This window comes from Pipistrellus hanaki, assembly GCF_964339955.1.
Source record: "Pipistrellus hanaki genome assembly, chromosome: 11".
Taxonomy (NCBI): Eukaryota; Metazoa; Chordata; class Mammalia; order Chiroptera; family Vespertilionidae; genus Pipistrellus; species Pipistrellus hanaki.
The window spans coordinates 23670329-23697465 of NC_140513.1; the positions used below are offsets into that span (position 1 = coordinate 23670329).

General features: G+C 45.0%; 1 protein-coding gene across 1 annotated transcript in view; it reads left to right on the forward strand.

Moving 5' to 3' along the window:
- Window positions 1-27137, forward strand: part of GABBR2 (gamma-aminobutyric acid type B receptor subunit 2) — a 309555-nt gene that overhangs the window by 203359 nt on the left and 79059 nt on the right. The window contains exon 8 of the mRNA XM_084898711.1: window positions 15293-15353. Coding sequence (XP_084754837.1) covers window positions 15293-15353 — 61 coding nt within the window. The remainder of the gene's footprint in view (window positions 1-15292; window positions 15354-27137) is intronic.

Sequence of the window (27137 nt, forward strand, 5' to 3'; positions counted from 1 at the left end):
AAAAAATTATTCTGAAATCATTTGAGAAAATTTCTGGACAAAACGGAAGTGGCATTTTCATTTTGGGTGGCTTGCTTAGCTTGCAGGGAGAGGCAGCTCAGTGTGGCAGAAAGAGCACTGGGCATGGAGTCCACAGACCTGGGTTTGCATGCTGAGCAGTGGTGACCTTAGAGAAGTCTCTAATCTTTGCATTCTCTTCTGGAGACCAATGACCAAAGTCCTCCTGCTGGGTTGCTCTGGAAATGAAATAAGGAAGATGCAGTACAAACTACAATGTACTGTGTGTGGTTGAGGGATCCCTGGTGGGGGACAAAAGCTGTATCTTATATATATATCGTATTTTTGTTGGGCGGTTTGGCTTAAACAACAGAAGAAATTAGGCATGCAGTGAAAAAATTAACTATATGTCCAAGACCCAATCAAATATCCTTTCTAGACCATGGAATTTTATCAATGATGAGACCACAGCATAAAAACCTGGCACAACTAAGAGAAGTACTTGTTTCTCTTTGCTCATTCATTTCTTCTACTTATATGTGTACCACCTGCAGTATGAGAGGCATGGAGAGGGGGATGCTATGGACATAGCATTGAGAAAGGCAACTGTAGTCCTTGTCTCAGGAGGAAACAGACATAACTATTTAAATGTTAATTGTGAAAAGTGCTCTGAAATAAAGTTACAGGTTGTGTTGAGGACATATAGTATGAAGGCCTGACCTAGGCTGGGGATCAGAAAAGACTTCCCTGAAGAAGTTGAGATCGAAGAATGAATAGGAGCTAATAGGCAGAAGGATAGAGGGGCATGCCTGGGAAAGGGAGGAGCAAATGCAAAGGTCCTGGGCTGAGAGGAAGTGTGGCTCCTTTGAGAAGGCAAAATAATGCCAGTGTGGCTGGAACTGAGACAATGGATAGGATGAGCCTGGGGAGAGGGGAGAAGGGTTGGTGGAGGCCAGATCATGTCATACCTGTTATTCTAAAACCGGTGGGATCCCATGGAAAGATGCCTCGTAGGGGAGCAGACTGCTGTTTTTAGGCATATTTTGCTAGTTGCAATGGAAGAAAAAAGATGAGAAGGAAACAAGAGAAGCAGCAGGGATGCTGGTACCAACCAGGGCAGTAAGTGTGCAGAGAGAGAAACAGGTGAATTTCAAGGCACATTGCAGGAGAAAAATCATAAGGCCTGAGTTGTTTTTTGTGTGTGTGTTTTTTTTTTACCAGTTATGATAGAAAAGGGGGTGATCAAGGGTATACTTCTAATGCAATTACTTCCCATTTTGAACTGAATGTTTCTCAAGTTATATACACTGTGACTATTGCTACAGTAAATTAAACAAATGAATCTATAGACTTTATAGTGTTCTGTAGAGTTTAACATCTGGATATCTGACAATTTGCATGGTGGCCCAGCGAGAACTGGATGGTAAGTCAACCTTCGTAATCCACAGAAAAATACTACATGTGTGCAGAGGCAAAGATTAGGCCAGAAAGATGTTTGCCAAATGCTCAATAAAAAACAGAATAAGCATGTGCAGGACAAATCTGATTTGAGCCTTTAGGCATTCACAGGTGTGGGGAGACAACGTGACATGTGGCCAGATTCTCTTCACCTGTCTATAAATGAGGTTACAACATTAATGAAACCTCCTGGTGTGTTACCCCATAGGAGGAGTGTTACATCCCATCCCCTTAGACCTAAAAACACTATGCTTCTAGGGAGTTTCCTTCAGGAAACAATTGCAATATGGTCAAAACATGGCCAATTAAGGAGTTCATAGCAACATGGTCTGTCTTGGTGGGGCGGAGGAAAAACTGGGAATAACCTAAATGTCCAAAGCCTGGTTTTAGCTAAATAAATTTTGATGCATCTATACAGAGAAATTGTTGGCAACCATTAAAAAAGGTTGTTATAGAATAATATCTAATGGCATAGAAGATTGTTGATAATACATTGTTTAGTGTTAAACAGAGACTTGTATGATAATTTTCCACTTTTGATTAAAATGTCGCCGAAACCGGTTTGGCTCAATGGATAGAGCGTCGGCTTGGGGACTGAAGGGTCCCGGGTTCGATTCCGGTCAAGGGCATGTACCTTGGTTGCGGGCACATCCCCAGTAGGGGGTGTGCAGAGGCGGCTGATCGATGACTCTCTCTCATCGATGTTTCTAACTCTCTATCTCTCTCCCTTCCTCTCTGTAGAAAATCAATAAAATATATTAAAATAAATAAATAAATAAATAAATAAATAAATAAATAAAATAAAATGTAAAACTTTGTAGACTAGAAGAATGCATTTCAACATGTTAAGTGCTTGTCTCTGGACAGAATCCTTTCTCTGTTTATTTCTCCTTTCTAAATGTTCTACGGTGAATATATGTTACTTTAGGTCTCAATTTCAAAACAAAACAGGAAGAGTTGAAAATTATTAATTTTAAAAGACCTGGATTTTAGTCCAGTCTTGGCATTTACTAGCCAAGAGACTTTAGCAGGTAATCCTTCGGCCTTAGTTTCCCCATCCATACAATAGGATATAGTAATACTTGTTTCATAGGGTTATCATGAGGATTAACTGATCCATCCCTATCTGACACAGTTCCTGGCACATGTGGACTCTCAGTCAACATTAACACTCCTCCCCCTTTTGTCAAATTCTTATATGGACCCTGATCTTCATTTAGAAGTGAATGGGCAGGGAAGGGAGAAAGTTGAAGTAGATGCCAGAGAGGCCCTGAGTGTTTCCTGGCCACATTGGGCCTCAGTTTCCAGTCTTCTTTCTTCTCAGTGCCAAAGCTCTACTGATTGAATTGCCACTGGTTGGAGTCCAGTTAACTGAGGGCATATTATGCAATTTAATCTTGAATGTGTAGAAAAAATACATAGGATGATAATGTTGCCTAATATAGGATATAGGCCCGCTTGAAAAACTCTTGAGGTTTGAGGCCTCAAGGCGCATATAATTAACTACTGTTGTGATTGGTCAGCTCTAGATTGTGACTCTAGTAGACTCTTAGTGTAAATGAATGATGCACGCAGGAATTGTGTGTGTGTGTGTGTGTGTGTGTGTGTACACCTACATACAAACGCACAGTATGTAATAAATCAGTGACCTAGATTCTCTCTCAAGCACACGGGATCTTTAGTAAGCCATATGTGGAGATAGTTAATCCCCATAACCACCGTCAATTCCCTTTCAGTGAGTTGGCAGGGCCCTTGCAGTGCATGTGGGCTCTGCAATGATTTTGGCAGCATACCGAAAAAAAAAATCGCCGTTCATCCTCAAATCTAGTAATTCTGTAAGCTATCTAATGAAGAGTTGCCTCAGTAATCCATGTTTAATGACCTTAGCCACTGGAAAGCTATCTTGGGAATTACCTGCGTGTCCTGAGGTTCTAAACTCCAGTCTAAGGGAAATGTGTTCTATTTCCCTCACCCACCCCCACTGCAATGGGGTTTGGAGCAAATGTTCAGCTCCATGTCTTTTCCTTGGGCTCATGCTTCCCATATCAACTTTTGGGAATAACAGTACCCATAACCGGCAGTGATTTATCATACATCTCCCTGGTGGACCTCAGTGGACCTCGACTGGCTGAGCTTTGTGCCTCAGTTCATCCATAGGATGCAGATGGTGTTGCCTGGAAATATCATCTGCGAAATTATTAGGTCAGAGAAGCGACCATCAGATGTCTGAGGCCTCTTGTAACTCTGAAGTGGTGAAGGAGAAAAGGTTTCCAAGATGGGAGCCAACACTGACAAAGTCCCCGGAGTCCTGAATTTCCTGGGAGCAAGCCCTGCCTGTGAAGGAGATGTGATTCTACCAGTTTATAGAGGAAGAAACCAAAGCTCAAAAGGCTGAGTAACCAGCCCAAGTTCACAAGGTGGGACGTGCGAACTGTGCCCAGGCTGCCTTTCTAAAGGAGGACCTTTCCCATTTGGGACAAGGAAGGGTGTGAGAACCTGCTTCCGTCCTGCCTTTCAGCCACAGACCCATTGCCTGGAAGATGAGGCCTTGTAAAATCTTCCTTACCACCATGACTTGCTTGTTTGATCAAAATTAGTAATTGAGAGCCACCTATTTCTAAAGAGAGTTTGAAGTAACTTTAACAGGCACATATACATCAAGGCTACCAAAATAGAAATCAGAAATCTAATCTCCCACTCTTAGGTGAGGTCCATGTGGGGAGGTCCTATTTCCTCTTTTGTCCCTTTGTTCTGAGGTATGTAACAGCTCCTGCCACCTCTAGTCGGGGGCGCATCATCTTCCCTTATGTGCTCTCTTATTTTGAGGGCACTTTGTAAGTAGTTCTTGAGAATGTCTCTTCTTTGGGATCATCCAGGGTGAATTCTGTTTCCTCCTGTGACCCAGTATTCATTTTTCATTACTTCATAACAAATTATCCCTAAGTATAGTAGCTTAAAGCGACAGAAAACTTTTATTTCACATATTTCCTGTGGGTCAGGAATTCAGGAGTGACTAAGCTGGAAGGTTCTGGCTTGAGGGTCTCTCCTATATACGCAGGCAAGATGTCAGAAGGATTGCGGTCTCCTGAAGCTTACCGGGGGCAGATATTTGCTTCCAAGATAGCTCACCCATGTGGCTGGCAAGTCAGGGCTGGCTATTGGCAGAAGGACTCGGTTCCTCCCCACATGGGCCTCTCCATAGGACTGCTTAGGTGTCGTGAGATGGTGACCCACCAGCATGAGTGACCCAGCGGAAGCCAGGCTGCAGCTACACTGTCTCTGTGTGATCTGGTCTTAGAAACTTCACTCTGCTGCTTCCGTAACATCCCACTGTTTACAAGCCAGCCCCATTCAGTGTGGGAGAGGATTGTCCAAGGGTATGGTTACCAGGAGGTGAGAATCACTGGGGTCATCTCAAAGCGTGGCTTTCACAGACCCTGACTGACATAATCTCTAAATTAAAATCAGGATACTCATTTTATTATCCACGGGGAGATTAGTTGCTGAGCAAGAAAAATAAGTGTTCACTATAAAGTAGACAGTTATAAACAAGGTGCAAATCCTATAAATATAAGGAATTATGACTCTTGAATTCAGTCTTACGAGAGCCACTGTGGGTGGGAGTGATGGGCTGGGAGAAGGGAGACCCCATCTTACCCAAAGGGGTTCTAAGATCTATTTCACTAGCTTCAGCTAGCCCCACTCCAGCCCTGAAAACAATGTAAGACACCCACTGTGTTTGCTTCTAGTCCATCCCTGGCATTTCACACCCTTCACTCTGACCCTCAGCAGCCTGAGACATCCAGTGGGGCTATCAACACAGCAGCCTTTCTCTCCCTTTCTGTTTTCTCCTCTGCGAACTCCTGTCTCTTTCCTTCCCAAGTGAATTAACGGAAGATTTTTTATTTGATGGAAGATTTTTAGATTTAGCCCAAATGAATAGTCCCCAACCGCCTGTGAACCATCTGGGTTTCTAGTGGGGGAGCGGAGCCAAAAAGGGAGAATGGGGTTTTCAATCAGCCGTGCCAGGGACACCTGCCTGCCGGCTCAGTCTGCTGTTTCTAAGGTGGGAGATGAGAGTGGTGACTCATCCGGGCTCAGAGCTGAGGGTCATTAGAGCTGGGAGGAGCCTGGGAGATTGTGACATCAGTAGTCCTTGCCCTTGCCCTGCTACTTACATGTGCAGTCATGTGTGCAGATGCAAGCTCACCCACAATCCCCATTTTATAGATTGAGAAACCAAGACACAGTCAAGATTTGGAGAGCCTCCTGCCCAATCCCAGCATCTGTGTGTAAACTGTCATCAGCCATTGGGAGCTTGGGAAGTTTGTCAGGAAGCTGTTTCATCCCAGGCCCTCAGTCCTAGGATGCCCACACATTCCCGTACTCTCATGGTCCTGCTTCTGCTGAAGTCATTCAGGATTTGGACCAGCCCATGATCCCTTGTTTTCCTCAGATCTGGGCCACATTGATTATGACCAAGAAGCCCTTCCCTATTATGAGGACTTCGAGGGGTTCCAGTGAAGATTTGGGGGACAGGTGGAGGGAAATCTGTACCAGAGAATGTCATTTGAATAACTTTAAGTTGGGCATTACTTACTCCGGATCAAGTTCATCCTTTGCCATCCCACCATCCATTTTTTTCTTTTTATTTTTTTTTAACCCCAACATCTTTTGGGGGCAGTTTTGTGGTCTCCCCACCTCCCACTTGTCCTTCTGTACAGGAGAAGAAAACTGCCTCTCATTTTCTCCCCTGACTGCCCTGACTCCTGCCTGCTGAGGTGTATATTGAGGATCTTACTGTCTATCCAGGAGAATAGTCAAGGTTTCGATAGTATAAACTTTATCTCGTGACACACTAGGGGAGACTGCAACCAAAGAGCTAGGGGATCCCAGGCTAGAACCCACAGGTCCACCTCCCATTACAGTATCCTTTCTGAATCTTCTGTCTATGAGTCCCCAAGTCCTGCAATTTTCCCTTTAATGTTTTTTCTGCTCTCTGCCTTTCTCTCTTTCTGCCTGGCCACTTTTCAGCTGAGCCCCCTGGCCTCACACCTGGACCACTGGTTGCTGTGCCAGCTGTCTCTTTTGAGCCCTGCCCCCTGCCAACCACCAGGGTCACTCTGCAGCCCCACCCCCAGCTTAAAGTGAAGATTCCAACAGATTGCAAATTGCATGTCTCAGACTTTCAGCTGGACCGGTCAGCAATTTGGTTTTCCTGGTGGAGACTAATCTATTTAACAAAAATAGAACATACAGTAAAGCAGAATTAAATATTTCTAATCAAGGAGATGCTTGCATCTGCAAAAGGCCAGAAAAGAAGGGAGGTTGGAGATGGGGGCAAAAAGCCTGAAAGGGCTCTCATGATGAATGGCTTGAGAGCTACAAGGCCCCCTTAGCTCAGCCACCCACTCAGGAACCTGGGCAAAGACCCCACTCCCTGGTCCAGCCAGCTCTTCTCTGCTGATTGTGCAGGTGAGGAATAGCACCACCATCCATCCATCTGCCATTCTCTGCTTCTCCACCTTCCTCAGCCTTCACATTTGGGCCATCTCTAAGCGCTGTCAGTTTCACCCCCTTCCCATCTTTTGAATCATGGATTCTTCTCCATCATGTCACCTTCAACTCTCCCTTGGGTTCCACAGCAGCTTATAGCTGGCTTCCTTACCTCCAGCTTGTCCTTGTGCCTGTCCATTTTCCATGCACCAGCCAAAATAGCGTGTTTTAGCTTTATTGAGGTATACAAATAGAAATTGAATATATTTAAGGAATGCAACTTAATGATTTGATCTATGCATACACTGTAAAATGATCACCACAATTAAACTAATTAACTAGCCATTACCTCACAGAGTTACCATTTTCTTTCTTTCCTTTTTTTTTTCTTTTTCCTTTTTTAGGTAAGTACACTTAACATCTATCTTCTTAGCAAATTTTAGGTATACATTATAGTATAGTATAGTATAGTATAGTATAGTATAGTATAGTTAACAGTAGTCACCATAGTGTAAATTATATCCCCAGAATTTACTCATCCTGCATAACTGGAAATATATACCCTTTGACCAACCTCTCCCCATTTCACATTCCATTGGCTATAATTGTCATATGGCCAAACCTAACTATAAGGGAGGCTGGAAAATGCAGTATAACCATGCACCCAGGAGGAAAGGAAAATGGATTTGGTGAACTACTAGCCAGTATCTGACACAATCAGATCATCACTTTTTCTAGTCTTTTATAATTCTTACTAGAGGCCCAGTGCATGAATTCCTACACAGGTGGGGTCCCTAGGCCTGGCCCATTATCAGAGCAGATCAGGGCCAAGCCAATCGGGGCCTGCCAGCCGGGAGGAGACATATGGGGGAGGGACCATGGGAGGTTGGTTGGCTGGCTGGGGGAAGGGACTACAGGAGGTTAGCCGACCACAGGAGGTTGGCTGTAGGAGCATGCTGACCACCAGGAGGCAGCTCCTTGTGTTGAATGTCTTCCCCCTGGTGGTCAATGCTTGTCATAGCAACTGGTAGAGCGGTCATTCCTGTCATTCTGGTTGTTTGGTCATATCGGTCGCTTAGGCTTTTATATATATAGATAATATAATGTTCAAGTCTGTGTAATTTAGATCAAGTCACCCTTATTAAAAACCTTTCAGTGGCCCCTGCCACTTATATTCAAAATTAACCCTAGCACCCTTGATACAGCCCCTTAGGCTCTGCTTGATCTTGTATCTGCCCACTTGCTAATCACATTTCCTGCTCATTTCTGCCCCAATTAGCCACTTTCAGCTCCCCAGGCATTATGTCAGCTCCTCTGGTTTCCCAATTTCTTTCCTGCCTCAGGACCTTTATATTTGCAATTCCCTCTTCCCAGGATGCTCTCCCTATCACTCTTAGCTGATCCTTCAGGTCTCAGTGCAAATGCTACCTCCCCAGAAAAGCCCTCCTTGACACCCCCAGTCTAAATTGGGTTCTTGTTGTAGTTCTTTCTTATCACCCTTTTTCCCCTTTATAACATTATAGTTTGTAATTGTATATCTATTTGTGTATTTGTTATTTAATGTCTATATTGCCCATCAGATTGGAAGCTCCATGCAATCTAGAAACATATAGATTTTTCCCACTCTTTATCTGGTGCCTATCTGACATGCCCAGCACATGTTAGATGCTCAATAGTGCTGGTTATACATGTGTCATAATATTTCATCATGTGTCTATCACAGTTTACTTCACTATTGCCCTATTTCTTGGACATTTCTTTCATTTCTGATATTTTGCTATTCTAAACAAGCCTAACTCTTGTATCATTGCTGAAAGGAGAGGGAGTTGGCCCCACCACTCTTGGGCCATCTATCCAGCCATCTCCTCTTGATCCCCACTCCTCTCCACTGCACCCGTGCTGATCAGCAGAAAGATGACAATAGGGCAGACCACACTTCCCATCCTGCTCCTTCTCTTAATTATCTGCAAACCCATTGCTCAAGACTTAATGGATAGACAAAACTTTTCTCAAGGCCGGGGCCTAGCAGAACTTTCAGTGAAAGAAAATATTTTAAATAGTATACAAAATATGACTTTTCCCTATAGCCCAAGGGGACATGCAGGAAAAAGGATATTTTTCACCTTTGCAAAATATGTGCGAGTTTGTACCCAGTTGAATGGTATTTCTCTTTAAGTCCTGTCATCCCTTGGGAAAGAAAGAGCACCTTCTTCTTCAGGCCCACACGAGCTCTACCCTTTATGAAAAATCTGACCAGCAATCTAACCCCAAAGTTTCCTCAAAGTCCCCATTATTCATTTGAGATCAGTGTGGATCTGGGTGGAGGGATGGCAGCAGAATGGTCCAAGGTGGGCTCGGATCATCCACACAGATAGTTCTTCCATTTCCTGAGATAGTTTGCTGCCTGAATGACATGTCAGAGCACATCTTACTTTCCCATAGCATAAATCAAACACTCGGATGAGCATGCATGCTCACACCTCCGAAGACAAATACAAATACCCAGAGACAAGAGTGCAGTTAGGAAACAAGATCCTACCCCAAATAAATGTGCAGTGATCTGCAGACACTGTACCCCACAGTGGGCCCAGAACTCCAAGCGACTAGGCTAAACCAAGTGAGTCCTCACTCTGTCTTGCCTCCAGGTCCAGCCGGACATCAGATCATTTCAGGGCAGAACATCTCTGCCATCCACTGTGAAACTGAAGGGGACCAACATGGAGCTTGACCCACACAATCATAAACGGTCGTTGGAGTGAAATTTACTCAGGCTTAGTAATTAAACAGCAAAGATGAACAATGAAAACAATTAATTTTTTTAAGAGGAGGCTGCTGGAATTCTTGGAGTACATTCTACTCTCCACTGATTTTTCTGTGGATTATGTACAGACGTCGGTGGAATTTTGCCAACTCACATTACCTGGAGGAACTATAAGAGTTACTCTTTATCATGTGCCAATTCAGGCTTGTGCCCCCTTCATAACTGCCTACTTTAATTCTCACAAACAATCCTGAGGAGCAAGTATTATTCTTACTGTTTTTCAAATAGGAGAATCGCTGCTCAGAAACACTCAATGACTGTCCAAGGTCATCCTGATGCCAATATTTACTCTTGTCTGGCAAAAGCTGCAACTTAGTTTTTTTCCACATTACCTTATGCATTCTGAAGATTTCTCTGGGAAAAAAAAAATGCAGTTTTATAGCTCCCACTTCAACCTGAGCTGTTAATCTGGATCGACTTTTATGAAACAGACTGCTTTCCCTGATATTAGCAATATCCTCTTCAGGAAAACAAAAATCCTTATAAATTTTCCACCTGGGATTTTACCTCCATTATTTTATTTTCATTCCAGATGAGCTCCATGGTCATTCTTACAAGCTCCTCGGAAGTTAAAATCCATGATCAATCAATATGCAGACAAGAAAATAGAAACCAAGTCGGGCATTTCATAGGGAGATTAAGGCAGGGAACTGGTTGCAACTTTGTTGGAAGGGATGGAGGAGCAAAACAAGTCGGTGCTGTCCCTGGAGATAAGTATTCACAGAAACAGCCAAGCCCCTTGGCTGGAGGCACAAAAAGAGGCATAGTGTTGACATTGTCTCTGCACACTGATCTCTCAGGTTCCTGCAACCACCCTCCTGCTGTCCTGGGATGATCCCCAGCCCTCTCCCTCCCCCTCCCCGCCCACTGGCCATTGGACAGGCAGCCAGGAGCACCTCCACATTGACAGTACAGGGCTGCCTGGGCCCACAGACACCTGCAGTCGCTCGGCTTTTGCTACTGCAACCGCAGCAGGGGGAAAAATAGATTTTCCCTTATGCATACTTTCTAATCTCCCATGAATGCTTCTCATTAGCAGAATCTAAGTGGAAACCAGCTGGCAAGGGATTCTGGGAAATGTGGTTTCTGGGTTTTGGGCCCCTGCAATGCTGAAGAGGGTACAGAGTGAGTATGGATTGTGAGCCAACCAATATCAGCCACCACCCCAGCCAGAGTTACCAGACTCCGTTACTTTGGCATTTAATGCATCACATGGATTGATCCTCAGTATAGCCCTGGGATCTCACATGGCAGAAGCTTAAGGAGAGTCACAGCATTTATATATACATAAAGGATACATGCGTGAGGAGGAGAGAGAAAACATTTCTGCTCAAGCTGGGGTTTAAGAAACTAAAGCCAGTGCAGCCGGCCTGGCTGAACGGCCCAGCACGTGAAGCTGGAGCAGTCCAGTTGCTACGTGGGCTTCACTCAGATCATTCGGGTTGCAAGAAAGATATAGTCCCAGTGACCTTTGATGGCAAGTGTCTTAGGTTGGGTTTCCCAGGAAACAGATTCTGAGACAAAGGCTAGCATACAGCAAGTTTATCAAGGAGTGTTCTCAGGAACAAAACCCGGAAAGGAGGAAGTGCAGCAGGATCAAGCAGAGGGACACGTTGAAATGTGATGCAGGCAATCCCGGCCTCAGCCGCCCACGGGGACCTCTGGATCCTTTGGTCCTTCACAGCTGTCCTGAATTGAGGTATAGGGCCTAGAAGTATGTCCCTCACATTGACCATTGGATGTAGGCTGGCCCCCAGGAAGGGGCATAACCTTAATTGACACAGCTCCCTTTGAATGCAGGGCAACTCAGCAGCAGCCAGGATGTGCCTCCATCCTGCTGGGGGCATCAGGGAGGGCAGCACACCAGGTCACCCACCGCTCAGTATGGGAGGCGTAGAGTGAAAGTCCCCTGCTGCTCAGGCCACAGTACTCAGCCACCTTGGCGATGCACTCTGAGCTGGCCACCACCCTAGCCTAAGCCACTGTCACCTCACATCTGGATTACGGGCTATAAATCCTTGTTTCTCTGCTCCCTCATTTTTGCCATGCTGCCGTCCATTCTCTACCGGACAGCCAGAGCAATCTTCCCAAATATTTACTCAGGTCATAGTACTTACTTGCTTAACATCCCCGCCCCCAGGCTCTTGGCTGCACTCCAGAGCCCTGCCATGACCTCTAGGTGGAATGTGATGTGGCCTGCTAACCTCCCTGCTCCTCACGCTGGTCCTTTTTCTTCCTTTGCCCCCTGAGGGCCTTGCCCTGCATGGTTTCCTGCTTTGTGTGGGACATCTCCTTCTTACCATGCAGGCCTCAGCTCTTCCATCACCTCTGCAGTGAGGGCTTTCCTGAGAGCACAGTAGATTTGTTCCCCTCACCCAGCCAGTCCCTTTTTATTTTCTCACAGCACTCTTCACTAAAAGAAATTTTCTTATTCATTCATTGGCAAACTTGTTTTGTCTTTTCTTCCTAGTCAAATATAAAGCTCTCAAAAAAAAAAAAAAAAAAAAAAAAAAAGCAGAATTAGGATTTATAAGAGTACATGGCACAGGGTAGAAAAATACAGGGTATGCCCCCCCCCCCCAAAAAAAAAATGCGTGTGCACTTTAACAGCTGATAGCTCAATTTTGAAAGTGAAATGTATTTTAATAAACACTGCTTTTATAATTATTCAAGGTATGTGTCTACATTTTTTAGATACCCTATATTTGTGCAACATTGTGTGAATTGACCACCTTTAAATATGGGGGACCCCTGTTGGGCAGAATTTCATGAAAAATCCCCTGCTTAGATTCCTCGTGTCCAGTCTTAAAGAGGTTGACTTGGCTGGGACGATGGTCCCTGTCCTGTCAGCCATGGTCAGGGTAGCAGAGTTGGCTTCAGTGGTCAAACCTAGCAGGTACCATGGTAACTCCTTCAGGAAAGAATCACATGGTGCATCTTCCCCATAAGGGGCTTTGCAGAGTTTCTTGGCTCCTTCTCTGGCACAGACCCTCAGCATAGCCAGTTACTCACCTGTGTATCCATCGCGACTCAGTTACCACGGTCAGAGTTCTCAGATCTCTCCCATACTTGTTCGAATAGTGGGGTGCAAGAACTCAGTCTCCTGGGGGCTAATGTTTCTGAGAGAGGAGGACACCTTGGATAAAGGCTCTAGAGTTTAATCCTTTACCAGCTAAAATCATACAATGTTGAAAATATCTTCCCAAGCGTTGGAAAGCTCCCTGATGCTTCAAACATTTTTTCTTATTTCAGCTCTCTTCTATTAAACATCCTATCTAATAAAAGGCTAATATGCAAATTGTCCCCTCGGGAGTTCGACCACTCACTATGACGTGTGCTGACCATCAGGGGGCAGCATGGAACAACGGAAGGCCCTGGCTGGCAGCCAGAAGCTTGGGGAAGGAAGACCCTAATCAGCTCCAATCACCAGCCAGGCCTATGGACCCTACCCATGCACAAATTCCTCTAGTCTTAAAATAAAAATTAATACTACCATTTAATGAGTGCCTATTGTAGATGAGGTGCCATGCTAGGTCCATAACTCAGATGCTGGCTTCTTTTAACTGCATCGCTTGAAAAATTAAGGAGCTGGGAGGAACTGCTGTTAGTAAAAATGATTATTGTGGGTAAAATAAAGATTGACTAGAATGTTTAGAATGTAAAGGGGGGAGGGGAATAAAAAAAAGTAAAAGGAGATTCTTTCTTATCCCCACCCCATACTCCATCCATCCTGTCCAAGCTTTGAATACTACTCCATGTGCTTTTTAGTTTAACTACAATAATAAGGATTCTGCAGGCTTTGTCCACATTTTATATCTAGAAGTCTGGAATTCTTCAAAGCTTGGCAAGAGATGGGTGAAGTAGTTGGATTTCCACCTTTGTCAGACAAATGTCCTCCTTGGGGACCATGTCTGCATCTTTCCCACTCATGCAAAGTGGTCCATTTAGCATAAAAGTGATCCTTTTGAAAGATGTTCTGTGTTTGTCGGTCATCCCTAGAAATAGAATCACAGCTCCTCTCTCACCTTACACTGAAGTGTTTTCACACACAAGGGGATTGCTTTACCAGCACCTAAATACAGAATTCGGTGGGCACGTCTCAAACGTATGATCCTCACGCCGTCTTCAGGATTTCCAAAAGGTGTCAAAGTGGCCTCAGAATGTGTTTCTTGTTCTGAGAACAGGTTGAGTGATTCTCTTTGTGCCAAAAGCCTCAGGGCCTCAGACTTTGAGTTTCCAGCAAGAGAAGATATTTTCTGGCACTTTCTCCTGAGAATTGAGCAGGATCTGAAATTTTACCTGATGATTTAAGCTCACAACTGTGAGAGTAAAGCAGTACACATTTAAGGCCATTTCTTTTCCTGATATCTCATTAATGGAGAGATAGGAAAGAATTTAATTGCTGGATCAGGAATTAAAATAGTGAAATAGCATGGACATTAAAATCAAACTCGAATTTGAACTCCAGCAGCTCATAGTGACCTTACATAAAGGGCATTACCTTCCTCAGTCAGTTTCTTAATTTGTTAAACCAGGATTATCCCCCTATTCACTCAAGCTTGTCACAAGATCCATTGATATAATGCGTGACGATTTCCTTGCCTGGTTGCAGAATTTTAGGTGGACCATAAATTGGCAAGGAGAGACCAGTGCCTCTTCATGTTCCAAGTTTGGTCAGTCCAGCACATGGAACCCTTGTGTCAGCCAACAAAGCCACTCACTGTCTCTAGCCCCCAGGTTCCCTAACGGGTGCTCAGCTGCCTGTGACACTAGTTACGTCATGGCGCAAGAAGCTTAATTTTGTGCTGCCCCACTCAGGAAGAACTTAAAAAAATATCCTCTGTCCTTAATAAGAAATGCTGTCAAAACCGGTTTGGCTCAGTGGATAGAGCGTCGGCCTGCGGACTGAAAGGTCCCAGGTTCAATTCCGGTCAAGGGCATGTACTTTGGTGTGGGCACATCCCCAGTAGGGCATGTGCAGGAGGCAACTTATTGATGTTTCTCTCCCATCGATGTTTCTGACTCTATCCCTCTCTCTTCCTCTCTGTAAAAAATCAATAAAAATGTAATTTTAAAAAAATAAGAAATGCTAACTACAGCTCCCTTCTGGTCCTCATGCCAAATAGCCCCGGCAAAGCCACACATGCAGTCAGGGCCAGGCTTCCTGGGCCTCACCCGTGCCTCTGTCTTTCCCGGAAGACCTTGTCCCAGGACTACGCAGGGCATGTGGATGTTTAATAAATAGCCATGCTGATAATGATGATGCGTATCTCAGCTCTAATTCACATGTGTTAGTCCCATTATTGATTTTGTGCTCCTTGAATTAAACAGATAAAGTCACAGCCAGTTTAAAAACAATTAGTTTAATTTTGCATCTTGTAGTCTAACAGGAATCTGTTTTTCCTCTAATATGAATAACTGCATTGTACAGTTAATGAATTTCAGTTGAGATCAGTAGTGTCTGAGCTAATACTGCTTTTTCTCTTTTGTTCTTGTTTGTTTGTTTTGCTTTGTTTTTAGGGTCAAGTTGTGTTCCGGAACGGGGAAAGAATGGGGACCATTAAATTTACTCAATTTCAAGGTAGGCTTTTTGATGCTTCTTCTTTCTACTTGATGAATTCTGTTTTCAGGGATGTTGTTTTATGCAGTATAATATATCAAAATAAATGAAAGTGCGATGCTCCAGATAAGAGAATCAAAGTCAATAGAAAACACTTCTCTGTGAAAACAGTAGTTTCAACATATTTAGAATATTTTTTTCTTTACTGTATTACTTGTCAGGCCCATTCAGTCTTCACACATGACTGAGAAACTCCTGAAAGTAAGGGGGGTGGGGTAAGTCAGTTCCAATATTCTGAGAAAACTTACGTTGTTTTAGTTTTTGATTATAGAAATATTCAGATTCAAAAGTTGAGAGAATATCATAGTAAACCCATCACCCAGCTTCAACCATTATCAACATTTTGCCAATCTTGCTTTATCTTGACTCACCGTGTTACCCCTCTGGTTTTTTTTTTGTTTGTTTGTTTGTTTTTTGTAAATGTTTTAAAGCAGCTCTCAGACATTATCTCATTTCAATCTATAAATACTGCAGTATGCATTTCTACTAGACAAGAACTTTTAAAAACATAACCACGATACTATTATCACACCTAAAGTATTTAACAACAATTGTTAAAATCCTTTCATTCCCAGTCTGTGTTCATTCTCCAATTAGCTCAAAAATGTCTCTACAGTTGGTTTGTTAGAGAATTCACACAATGTCCTCTCTTTGTATTTGGTTAATGTGTCTCTATAGTTTCTTTTAATCTATAATAATTACTTTTTTTTTTAAGACCCAGGTCATTTGTTGAACTTTTCTGCTGTCAGAGTTGGAAGGGACCTCAGAAATCATCCAGACTAAGTTTCTCATGTGATAAGGAGGATACAGGGACCAGAGGGGCAGTGGCTTGTCAGAGTCCACGGGGCATCCCTGAGGAATGGTACTGGGCAATCCTCAAGGCAGACACCTCAGTACAGCTCAGTATAGTCATTAGCAGGGTCATTAGCCAAAAGCACTAGATGATCGTTCATCAGCATCTGGATGTTTCTAGAAGCTGTGCCTTCTGTGTCAACTCACTTTGAGATCCCAAAGTCATCCAGGGGAAAGCAAGAAATGAAATCAAGTTACTCAGAGTCATTCAGACAAATCCCCACTGGATTCAGATCAATCAGGAGAGTTGTCCTTGGATGCTAACATTCCATAATGCAATCTTGTAGATTTACCCATTTGTCTTCCCGTGGCAGGTAATTGAAACACATGTCAGCTCCCTGACATGCACAAAAGATGTAATTTTAGGCAAACGTAATTATTTTCCCATTTGTTAAGTCTTACTTCTTCATTGGTTGAACAAAGTTAGCATCTTGGCAAAGATACTTACTTTTTTTTTTTCTTGAGTGATTGCAACTAAATTCTCTTGTCACATTTCCAGTTCTCAAATTATATCATTCTAGGAGGATATTTTGTAAAATATTGATCGGGCAATCACAGCTACAAGTGCGTGCCAATTTTATTGCCTGTTCCCGATGTTAGGATTAGACACCAATTCCAGTGGTTGTTTTTAGGCATTTATAAGGAAAGCAGTGTAGCAAACAGTATTGGGGTGGGTTTGACTCATCTGAGTTCAAGTTGCTGTAGAACATCAGGCAACTGACTTCACCTCCCTGAGCACTAATGTCTCAAATAAGAATATAATCCTACCTATCATCTTAGTATGTAGGATGAACTGGTTGAGATCATACAGAGAAATATGTGCATATATTTCTTGCTCAGCAAGTAGTAGCAATTATGACTAGCACTTTGTCAAAAAGTATGACACTTTTCAGGAGCAAATCCAGATTTCTTTGGTATGTTGATACCCCCTTGGTGGCTTTTGTCTGCCTACCCCTATAGCTACTACCCACACATAACAATATCTAGGATGTGAGAAGGGGCAGGACCTTAGAAATGACCTTATCTTCCTACTTCATGGTGTAAATGGGGAAACTGAGGCACAGGGAAGGGAGATGTTTTCCCCAGGGACACACAGCTGATTAGTGTCAGTGGCAGCCACTGTGTACTCACATGCACATGTATGTCTGAGTGTTCTCCCTTTGCCACACTTGTGTTCAGCTTTAATTGACTATTAGAGCTAGAAGATACTCCTATTTGCATGTGTTTAAAATAAACATTGTTCCTGTTGACAGAGGGATGCTGTGCTGGGGGCATATTCGCATCAGCACAATAGTGAGTTACCCAAATTCATAGGGTTTCAGAGTTGCCTTTTCTGCCAGGATGAAGAGAATTGAATATTGAATAGGCTGTCCAAGTCAGAGCTCAGGTTATCACCTCATTTCACAGAGGGGAAGGAAACTGAAGCCCTCATTGGCAAGTTCATTCCTTCTCTTCTCTGGGCTCATGTCTCCTCTCCCAGAAGGGCTGGTCCAGACTCTCTTTTCTGGGTCCTTCCAGGAATTTGCCCAGAGGATATGCCTGTCCCCAGAGGTTACCAGTTCCTAAATCACCTCCTGCCATTGACCTTATAAATAGCTTCTGTGTGGAGTTACCATGTTATCTTCCACCATGACCTTCACACACTCTCTTCCCCTTATCTCACCCTCTCATTTAGAAGGGAGATTGGACAGCAGGGCTCACGACAGCTAATTGAAGTAGCCAGCCCCAGCAGAGAGGGCTTCTTTTGCAAGATCTGTTTCTGGGCAAGACACTTCATTTCCCTAAGCCTCAGTCTTCCCCTCTAGGCAATGGGATGGCATTAATGCCTGCCCTGCCTGCCTCCTGGGGCTGAGTTAAGGGCCAAATGAGATTTTGCTTTATAAACTCTAGTTGTGGGAACCTAATCACATTACTAGCATTCTGCCTGACTCCTGGCTGGCTCTTGGTAAATGCTTACTGAATTAGTTAGTGAGACAGCTTGTGGAAATTTAGGAACATCTTCATTTACTCATGGTTTCTCATGACTTAGGTCAAGGCAGAAGGTCTGGTAAACAGCAGTTAGCCTTGACAACAAAAATATGAGCCAAAGCAAATTCATGATGGCAGCCATTGTTGCCCCAGGCGGAAGGACCTTTTTTGCAAACTTAGGAGTGGCGAATAAACAGAACTATTCTAAACTAGCCAGAGCTAACTCCATGGTCCCTCTTGAGACTAAGGCATTTTAAATCCAGAGGGAGTTTCAGAGCCTTAAGAATGGTCTCCCTAATCCCCAGTTCCCCTCTATTTAACTACATCCCCAAGGGTTCCCAGAGCTCTTACCTCCCATCAGGACAATCCTAGAGGGTAGGAGTGGTAGATTCCACCCATAATTCTGAGCATCCCCGTTTCCAGAATAAGTATCTTATTAAGAGGAGCAGATCAGATGTCCAGGGAATGAACGCTTCCAGGGGCAGCCCTAGCCAGGGATGGATGAGAAAAGGAGGACAAATTTCCCAGCGTCCTTTCCCCTTGGGTGGAAACTCCCAAGAACTTCAAGGTATGTTCTATTCTGTCCCTAGATGTCAGCTGAGGACAGTCCCAATGGGATCAGCTGCCTTCCCAGAAACCTGCTCATAATATACTTTGTACCAGCTCTCTTCCCTTCCCTCTGTCACCTCCTGAACCCCTATCAGTGTGTCCTAGGATCATCTTCCAAATAAATTACCTGCATTCTTGCCCTGTCTCAGCCACTCTTGTAAGGGCGCTACCCATGGCTATAGGTAAGGCAGGTATTGTTATCCTGTTAGCCACATACCCTGGGTATACTGGGACTGGCCTAAATCCCTTTCAACTCCAACTTCAGAGTACCTCCCCCATGCCATCGCTGACTTCCACTAAACTATATTAAATGATGATGAATGCTAGAGAATTGGCCTTTTTTTTTTTTTTTCCTTATGAGGAGAAAGAATTCATGTTACTGCCAAAGTCTAAACATGGCTCAGAATTTGCAGCAGGGAAGGAAGTTGAGTGAAGCCATGATTAGAGCCTTATTTATGCTGTTCTTCGTGAAATCTAAGCATCTGTGCTCTAACTCACCATCCCTGCCTTCATTAGGCCTGTTTGTGAGAATCTTGGTGAATGGTGATGTGTTTGAATGTCATACTGCTTCTGTGTCGCATAAAAGACTCAGACTTTGGAGTAGTTCAGCACTTGATTTGAAGGGATAGGGTCCTCTATCGCTCCAACAACAAAATTGTCATTCAGAATGTACCTAGCGAAATGTAGGCTTGTCCTCCTCATTTGCAGACATTAATTACTGTTTGGTCTTTGGGGTAACAGCTATGGTTCTATTCAGTGCAAATTTCCTGAGCATCTGCCAGGCGTTTCATCAAGTCCTCCAGGGGAAGCCAAGCCGAATAAGAAATGTCCCTTCCCCCTTCCCTCCAGGGGTTTCATAATCTCTCTGGCCCAGTGCCAGCACCTATAAAAGCAGGAAGATAGGTAATTTCCCAGAACCTACTAGAAAACTTTCAGAGCAAATTTGATCCCAGTTTGAGTACCCTTTTCTTCTGTCAAGCCATGTGTTATAGCTCTCTTCACCAAGCCATGGGTCTGAAAAGGCCAGTTTGTCACTGCCGCTCAACTTGATACAAGTAAGAGTAGAGACATAGTCCATCAAACTGCAGAATACATGGGCAGGGATGTGGGTCAGCAGAAATGGGAAGACATATGTGAATGTCAGTTCTTTAAGGCTGAAAGCCTGATCCTGACCTTGACACTGACCCTGACTTTGACACCACCTCAGCCCTTATGATCCAGGACTTACCTTTTAGGAAGCCCAAGACCTTGTGCTTCATTGAGCCGTGGACTCTCCATGTTGAAGGGAGCCCTAGATCTCCTTTATAGCATTAGCTCTGCTTGAATGCCTCCAGTGACGGGGAACTCATCTCCTATTATTTGGAAAGTATGTGAGCTTTGAAGCAGGCTTGTCTAGTTGTTAGTAGCTAGGCACTGTGGCTTGATTTCTCTGAGCCATCATTTCAGCACTTATTTAAAAACGGTAAAATAAAAGGTGATCATCTTCCTTCCCTTAAGAGGGATGGTGAAAATTCAGTGTTGTGAGGCTGTGAATGTTCTTGGTTGGTGACTGTTGCAGAGAAGGGCCATGACAACTGTTGGCTTCCTCCTCCTCTCCTGGGCACTCTTAACAATAACCCCAGCTTTACTCCTTTCCAGAATTTCTTGAGAAAAGTGCAGTGTTGCTTCACACTTTGCCATTGGTACATGAAAACCCTTTTGTTTGTTTATACTCTTGTTTCCCTCATTTATTTTCAAACCCTATTCCTACCTCCCCCAGTGAAAGGCAACCATTCTAAGTGTTGAATGAGTGTGTTGTGTTTGTATCTGTTCTTGCAAGATGTAGTATATTATTGTTTGTGTGTGTATTTTGAATTTACATCAGTGCAACTGGATTACATATCTTTCCTGCTTCTTTTTCTTTTCCACTCATCACTTTGTTTTCTAAGATGCCTCCATGTTCCCGTGTGTACATCTAGCACATGGCTTTCATTGCTCACCCCATAGGGCACACCCACCCTGCACCCTTCCACTCTCCCAGTGACAGATACCCAAGGTCACTTCAACTTTCTGCCTTCACAGATAACGAGGGTCCTTGTACATGTGTCCTGTGAACCCAACTGGACATTTTTAGGACAGATGCCCAAGAGGAGAATTGTTGGGTTGGAAGTTGTGTGGGAACACTGAACAGGCCTAAGACCTGCCAGATGGCTCTTTCAGCGAGTCACTGCACCGTCTCCACTCCCACCGGCATGAGGATCCCTGGGCCCTTACCTCCTACCAACACTTGGTGTTCCAGACCTCTCATTTTTTTCCTGTCTAAGGGTATAAAGTAATATCATATTGTGGTGTTAGAGATTATTTATTTGCTTACTAATGAGTTTGGGCATTTCTTCCTGTGCTTGTTAGACAGGTATTAATTGTCTGTTCTGATCTTTTGACCACTTTTATTCTGAGGGCACTGTATTTTTCTTGTTGATTTGCAAGAGTTCCTTATATAATCTAGATATTGGTCCCTTGTTGGCTTGAGGCTTTGCAAACATCTTCTCTCGTTTGGTCACTTGTCTATAAACATTAAGTCCTTGTTGAAAAGAAATTCTCAATTTTGATGTGGTTAAATTCTTTTCTTTCATTCTTTTTCCCTATGGTTTGGGCTTTTAAAGTTGCTTAATAATCATTTCCTGGCATCTGCATGCCAGATGATGATGGGCACAGAGGGTGCTGAGATAGGTAAGATGCAGCCCTTGCCCTCAGGGAGCTCACAGCCCATTGGGAGCAGACACCGGACCCCAACTGGGTGTGATAACTGATGGCGTTTAGAGGAGGGGCATTTGGCTCCACCCACCAGATTCGAGGAAGACTGCCTGGGAGAGGTGGCATCTGAGATGAACTTTGAAAGACCAGTTTCTCTAGTGAGAGTTAGCCAAGAAAAAGAGAGAAAAGGTGTTCTAGGTGCAGATAACCTGTTGTATTTGTATGTGTCCTGCGTCCCCTCCGGTACTTAGCTTTTGCCCCTGGGATAGTGTGAGTGAGTCAATGGATAAATCTGTCCTTAGCAGGTCATTATACTCTTAGGGCATTTGGCCAATGTCCACTTGACCTATTAAAAATCTCAAAACAAAGGCCAATGAAGTTAACTTATTAAAATTCCCAGGGACCCACTCCCACCCTAGTGAGGGGACCAACCCTGTAGGTTCTATCCACAGTGACCAGACTGGGGTGGGGTGGACTTCCTGAGGAATGGCCAGCCATCCTGGAGGAGAGCAGAATCAAGGCCTGCAATTGCCATATTCTGTCTCTGAAGAACCGCCAGGAGCAGGAATTGATGTGATGTGCAACCCCAGGCGGAGCCAGGAGCTGTGCAGAGACGCCTCAGGGAACATTTTCAGCTTAAAATGAGGAAGACCCTTCAGAGCAGTTGCTGAATCATCAACCAAGAGTTGGAAGCTATAGAGATCTCCCCAAGCAGCCCACTCACTTTAGCAAGACCCAGGCAGGGCTCCTTACATAGGTGAGGGCCAAAGCTTGGACCAACTCCAAGAGTCCATCTTCCAGTCAGAGTCCTTTCTAGCTGAGTTTAGGGTTTTCGTAGGAGGGTCAGGAGTCCTAGAATCTTTGATTTTCATTGAGCCAAGGTCATCTTGTTTTTAATTTCATCGTTATGCGTTGAATCTGTTTGCCATAGCAGTTACATTTTAAAGTACATATACACCTTCCTCAGTTTAGGTGAAGACCAAGGGACATTTGGGGGTGAGGGAGTTAGAGCCCCTGGAGCAGGATGTGGAGACCCAGCTAAAGCAGGAGACTGGTGACCCTCCAATTGCCTCTGCCACCAGGGTTGGCTGTGGTGCAGGCGGGAGGCAGAATCACTCTGGGACTGAAGCTATTTCCCTGCCCTCTCAGGGATGCTCTCGGGCCCACAGCCAGTGAATATTTTCAGACTGGACTTTTGGGGAAGAAGTCTAATTTTTACAAATGGGACCTATCATCCAAATCCAAATTTTGAAATAAAGAATTTACCTTTTTTAAGAGAACACTCCATTTTTGCCCCACAACAAGGAACCGGTATTATTCTGCGGGAAAGGGAGCCCTTTGTTTCACAGTATTTTTAGCCTCTGAGAACAGAAAGCGTTGGCTTGAAGGGCCCTCAGTGTAATCCAGTGGTTCTCAACTCTGGCTATGCATCAAGATCCACTTAGAGGACTTTAAAAAAATAGTTTTATTGATTTTAGAGAGAGAGGAAAGGAGAGGGACCGAGAGGTAGAAACATCAATGAGAGAACAACATGGATCAAATGCCTCCTGGCACATCCTCCACTGGGCTTGAGCCTGAAACCCAGGCATGTGCCCTGAACCAGGAATCCAGCCAGTGACCTCTTGGTTCATAGGTCAGTGCTCAACCATTGAGCACCTCGGGCCGGGCTAGAGGACCTTTAAAAATACTGCTACTCAGGGTCCACCCCGAGAAGTTTCAATATAATAGGTCCAAGCTAGAACCAGTCATGTGTATTTTCTAGAAGTTCTCCAGGTGACCTTAATCCCTAAGAATTCCTGCAGTGCAGTTTGCAGATGGAGAAACTGAGGCCCAGAGGAAGGGAATGGTCCAGGGTCACATAGTGAGTCAGTGGCAACCTGCACAGAGCTTGTGGGGCACGGCCAGCCAGTAACAGACCCAGTATCACAGCCCCTCTCCTCTGCTCAATACCCCAACCTCCAGGCCCCCAGTGTGCCCTTTTATCTGTCCATAGATCCCCTGTCCTCGGCCTGCAAGGCTCATGTGTGTCTAAATGACACAGCATTGTCTGCACAATGGAGTTACCAAGCAGCCAAGCTGGTGCCTATCATAGTCACCACCACCTGGGCCATAGTGAATGAAAGAACACAGGGGCACCAGCCTTCCACCTTCAGACCCCTGAGGGGCCCCGGGCAGGGTGTGGGGAACAAGACTCCATGCTGCCCAGGATGTCATTAGCCAGACTTCAGGTTCTGCTCAGGAACCAACCAGCAGGCAGAAATCAAGGCCTGGCCACACCTGAGCCATTGCTCCAACACGAGGGGCTGAGCTCACAGCAAATGGGTGGGAGCGGGGAGCAGCTTCCTGGAAGAGGAGGAGGAAGTTTGGGCCTTTGGTTTGGTAGAGGGAGGGGAAAGCTCCCTTCCAAGCAGAGGGACCGTTGTGGGGAACCAGTGGCAGTAAGTAAACACAGGGAGTGTTTGGGGACCTAGCAGATGGCTCACAGTTTCTTTCATCATGACTTAAATAACTATCATTTATTGAACACTCACTATGAGTTAGGTCCCAAGCCAGAAATTGCCTGTATTCTCCTCTCTGGTTCTCATAGCCACTCTGAAAGCTCCCATTCTACATTTATAACCACTGCTTAGAGGGTATGAGCCAGAAGGGAAGTGCCACCTGCAAATGGGAATGATTTTTAACTCCCTGCTAGGGCTGGATGAGGCTGCAGTCATTCAACTGCAAGGTCAGTGATTATGAATTTTCTTCGTCCTTGTATCTCCAGCCTCCAGCACAGATGTCCAAGGCCACCTTGGTTGAGAATGAGGAAATAACCTAATCTTCCACCACCTACACTGCTGTGTTTAAGGGGTCCTTTATCATGAAATACCTCGGGCCGGGCCTGGCATTCAGTAGGCACTCAATAAATGTGGGCTGAATGATCAGAAGTCCTGCTCAGTATGGGTGGTGAAAGTGCTCTGAATTCAGAACTGGGGGGTCCCAAGTCCAGGAGTGCACTTAACCTAAGTGAGGCCCCTCCCTCAGCTATACACTGGGGTAAGTTATGCCCAACTTATGGTTTGCTGTGAGCGTTAAATGAAAGAAGGTGTGAAGTGCCTGTGAGCCTCCAAGCACTGCTCCAGGGAGAGATTATGTGATTTTGGTCTTGGTGGGAGGCTGAGTATTATTTTGGTGCCATGGGGCACCCAGCAGGGCCTAGGAGTCAGAGGGGTGGGCTGTGCGGCTGGGGGCCTGGAGAGCGGCCAGCCACACACTTCCCAGCTCCTAATGATTTATTCCGATCAGCCTGCATATTTCATGCACTGCCTCCTCACGCCAAATAAATAAATCAGGGCCTCCTTTTCTGAGGGGCAGGAGCTGCTTGGGGCTGAGACTTCAAAAGGCCTGAGCAAGGATGCTGGCGCTCCCAGCAGAGTCTGCTAATGTGACATTTAGGAGTTAAGTGACCCAGCCTCCTGCACAGTGTGAAACCCCTCAAATGACGAGGAGACCTTTGTGGAAGAAGGAAGTGACTTATACAGCCCTGTTTTCCACCCCGTGGTCAAAGGAACGCAGGCAGAAGTGTGGCAGGTCTATGCGATTCTCTGTTTCACTTCCTAAATGTTTTTAAGGGAACAGCATGCACCTGCGTTTATGCAAAGAATTTCACTTACAGCCAGAGTCACATCAGGCAGTTCCTCTGGGCACATGCAGGGTCTGCAGCTCCAGGACCCGCCTGCCCTGAGGGTGGGCATTCCTCTGTGCAGTTAATATACTCAGGAGGCACAGGTGGCTTAAAGGGTTGTCAGCTTGACATGGAGCTGTCACCTCGCAGGGATCTCATGTATCTTAGTATCAGTGGGAGTCTGGGCAAAGCCACAACCTGCCCAGGCCTCAGTGTCCTCATCTATAAAGCAGAACTGAAACCACCTATTCCACTCAGTTGTAAGAACTGAAAAGATGGCACATAAAGTTCCTAGCATAGACCCAGGCACACTGTAGTCTACCCTGCCCTGGAGACTCCTTTCTCTACTCCCACACTGGTTTCCTTTGGTTCTCTGCCTCTAACCTCACCTTTTCCTGCATCTGCTTTATCTATGGTCACCAATAGCCCACATACGCCAAATCTACTGCCCCCTGTCAAGGGGCTTGTTGGCCCAGGCTCTCGGTAGGAATGTGACATTGCCGGGCAGCTCCGTGGTGAAATTGTCATTTTCCTCGGCTCCTACAATGCCCACTCTTTCCTGGCATCCTGCTCTGGCATCCTGGCCACTTCTTCCCAGTCTCCTTGCAGTGTCCTTGCTCTGCCTGCCCCCAGAGATTGGCGCTATCCCGGATTGTGTCCTTGGTCCCTTCACTTCTCTCTCAGCACTGTCCTTGGGGTGTCCTTCCTGCCCACCACTCCACCTCCCAGCCTGCATGCTGATGACCCCCAACTCTTTCTCCCCAGCCCAGAAACCCCCCCACCCCCCACCCCCCACCCCCAGTTCCAGAGCAAGGATCTCCCCCTGATAGGTGTCTCAGGCTGAGCACATTCAAACGGGAACATAACATCCTTTCCCCGCCTAGATTCCCCACTTAGGGAATGGCACCAGAGCCACACACACACACACACACACACCCCTCCTGTTCCCATCTTCCCCATCCATTGACCTCCCAATTGTCCAGATTTACCTGAGAAAAAGGAAACCTTTGTCAAATCTAATTACTACTCTCCATTCCTCCTGCCCCGTCATCCTGGTCTCGTTGTCATTGTAATTATCCTTGGCCATGTCCAAAACAATGCCCTAACCAGCAATTTTCAACCCTTTCACCTTGTGGCACACATAAGCTAATTGCTAAAAATCTGCAGCACTCCCAAAATACATTTTTTTTTGCCAATCTGACAAAAAAAATAAGTATAATTTTAATTCATTCACCCTGAACAGCTATTGTTGTGTTGCTGTTGTCATTTTTTTATTTGACAATCTAAGGGGAAAGAAGTCAGTGTCCCTGACTAAATAGTCAGGCATTGCATGTTTTAAAAATTCTTGCCGCATACCAGTTGAATATCACTGACCTAAACCCAACAGCAGAATAGTATCTAGGATGAAGGAAAATTTAAATGCACCACTAAGGTCTGAAAATACACCTGGACACGTGCATATGAAGAACCCTGTGCTCAGTATCACACAGCAGAGCAATGTGTCCTCCGAAAGATGCTAATTCTACCTCAGAATATATCAATAGATATATAATGTGCAGAAAGAAGGAGGGGATGGTGCTGACCAAATCATGCCTAAAATGTGTTGGCCAGTCCTTGGGTCTGCACTGTATCAGACAGACAGTGATATTGTGGAATGTGGCCCCAGGAGGGGCCTGGGTGAGGCGGGAAATAGAAATGATGTTTAGTAAGGCGGGGTGGGGGAAGAGTGTGTGTGAGGGGGTGTTCTGTCTTTGTCTTCAATCTCTAGGCCTGCCTGGAGCAGAGGGAGTAGAGATAGCCTGTGTGTTCCTAGAGGGCAGAGTCAGTGACAGGGAGTTACAGAGCGAACACTCAGCTCCATGACCAGGAAGGCCTTGGTGACAGGCAGAGAATCCTGTTATAGGGAGTGAGCTCCCCAT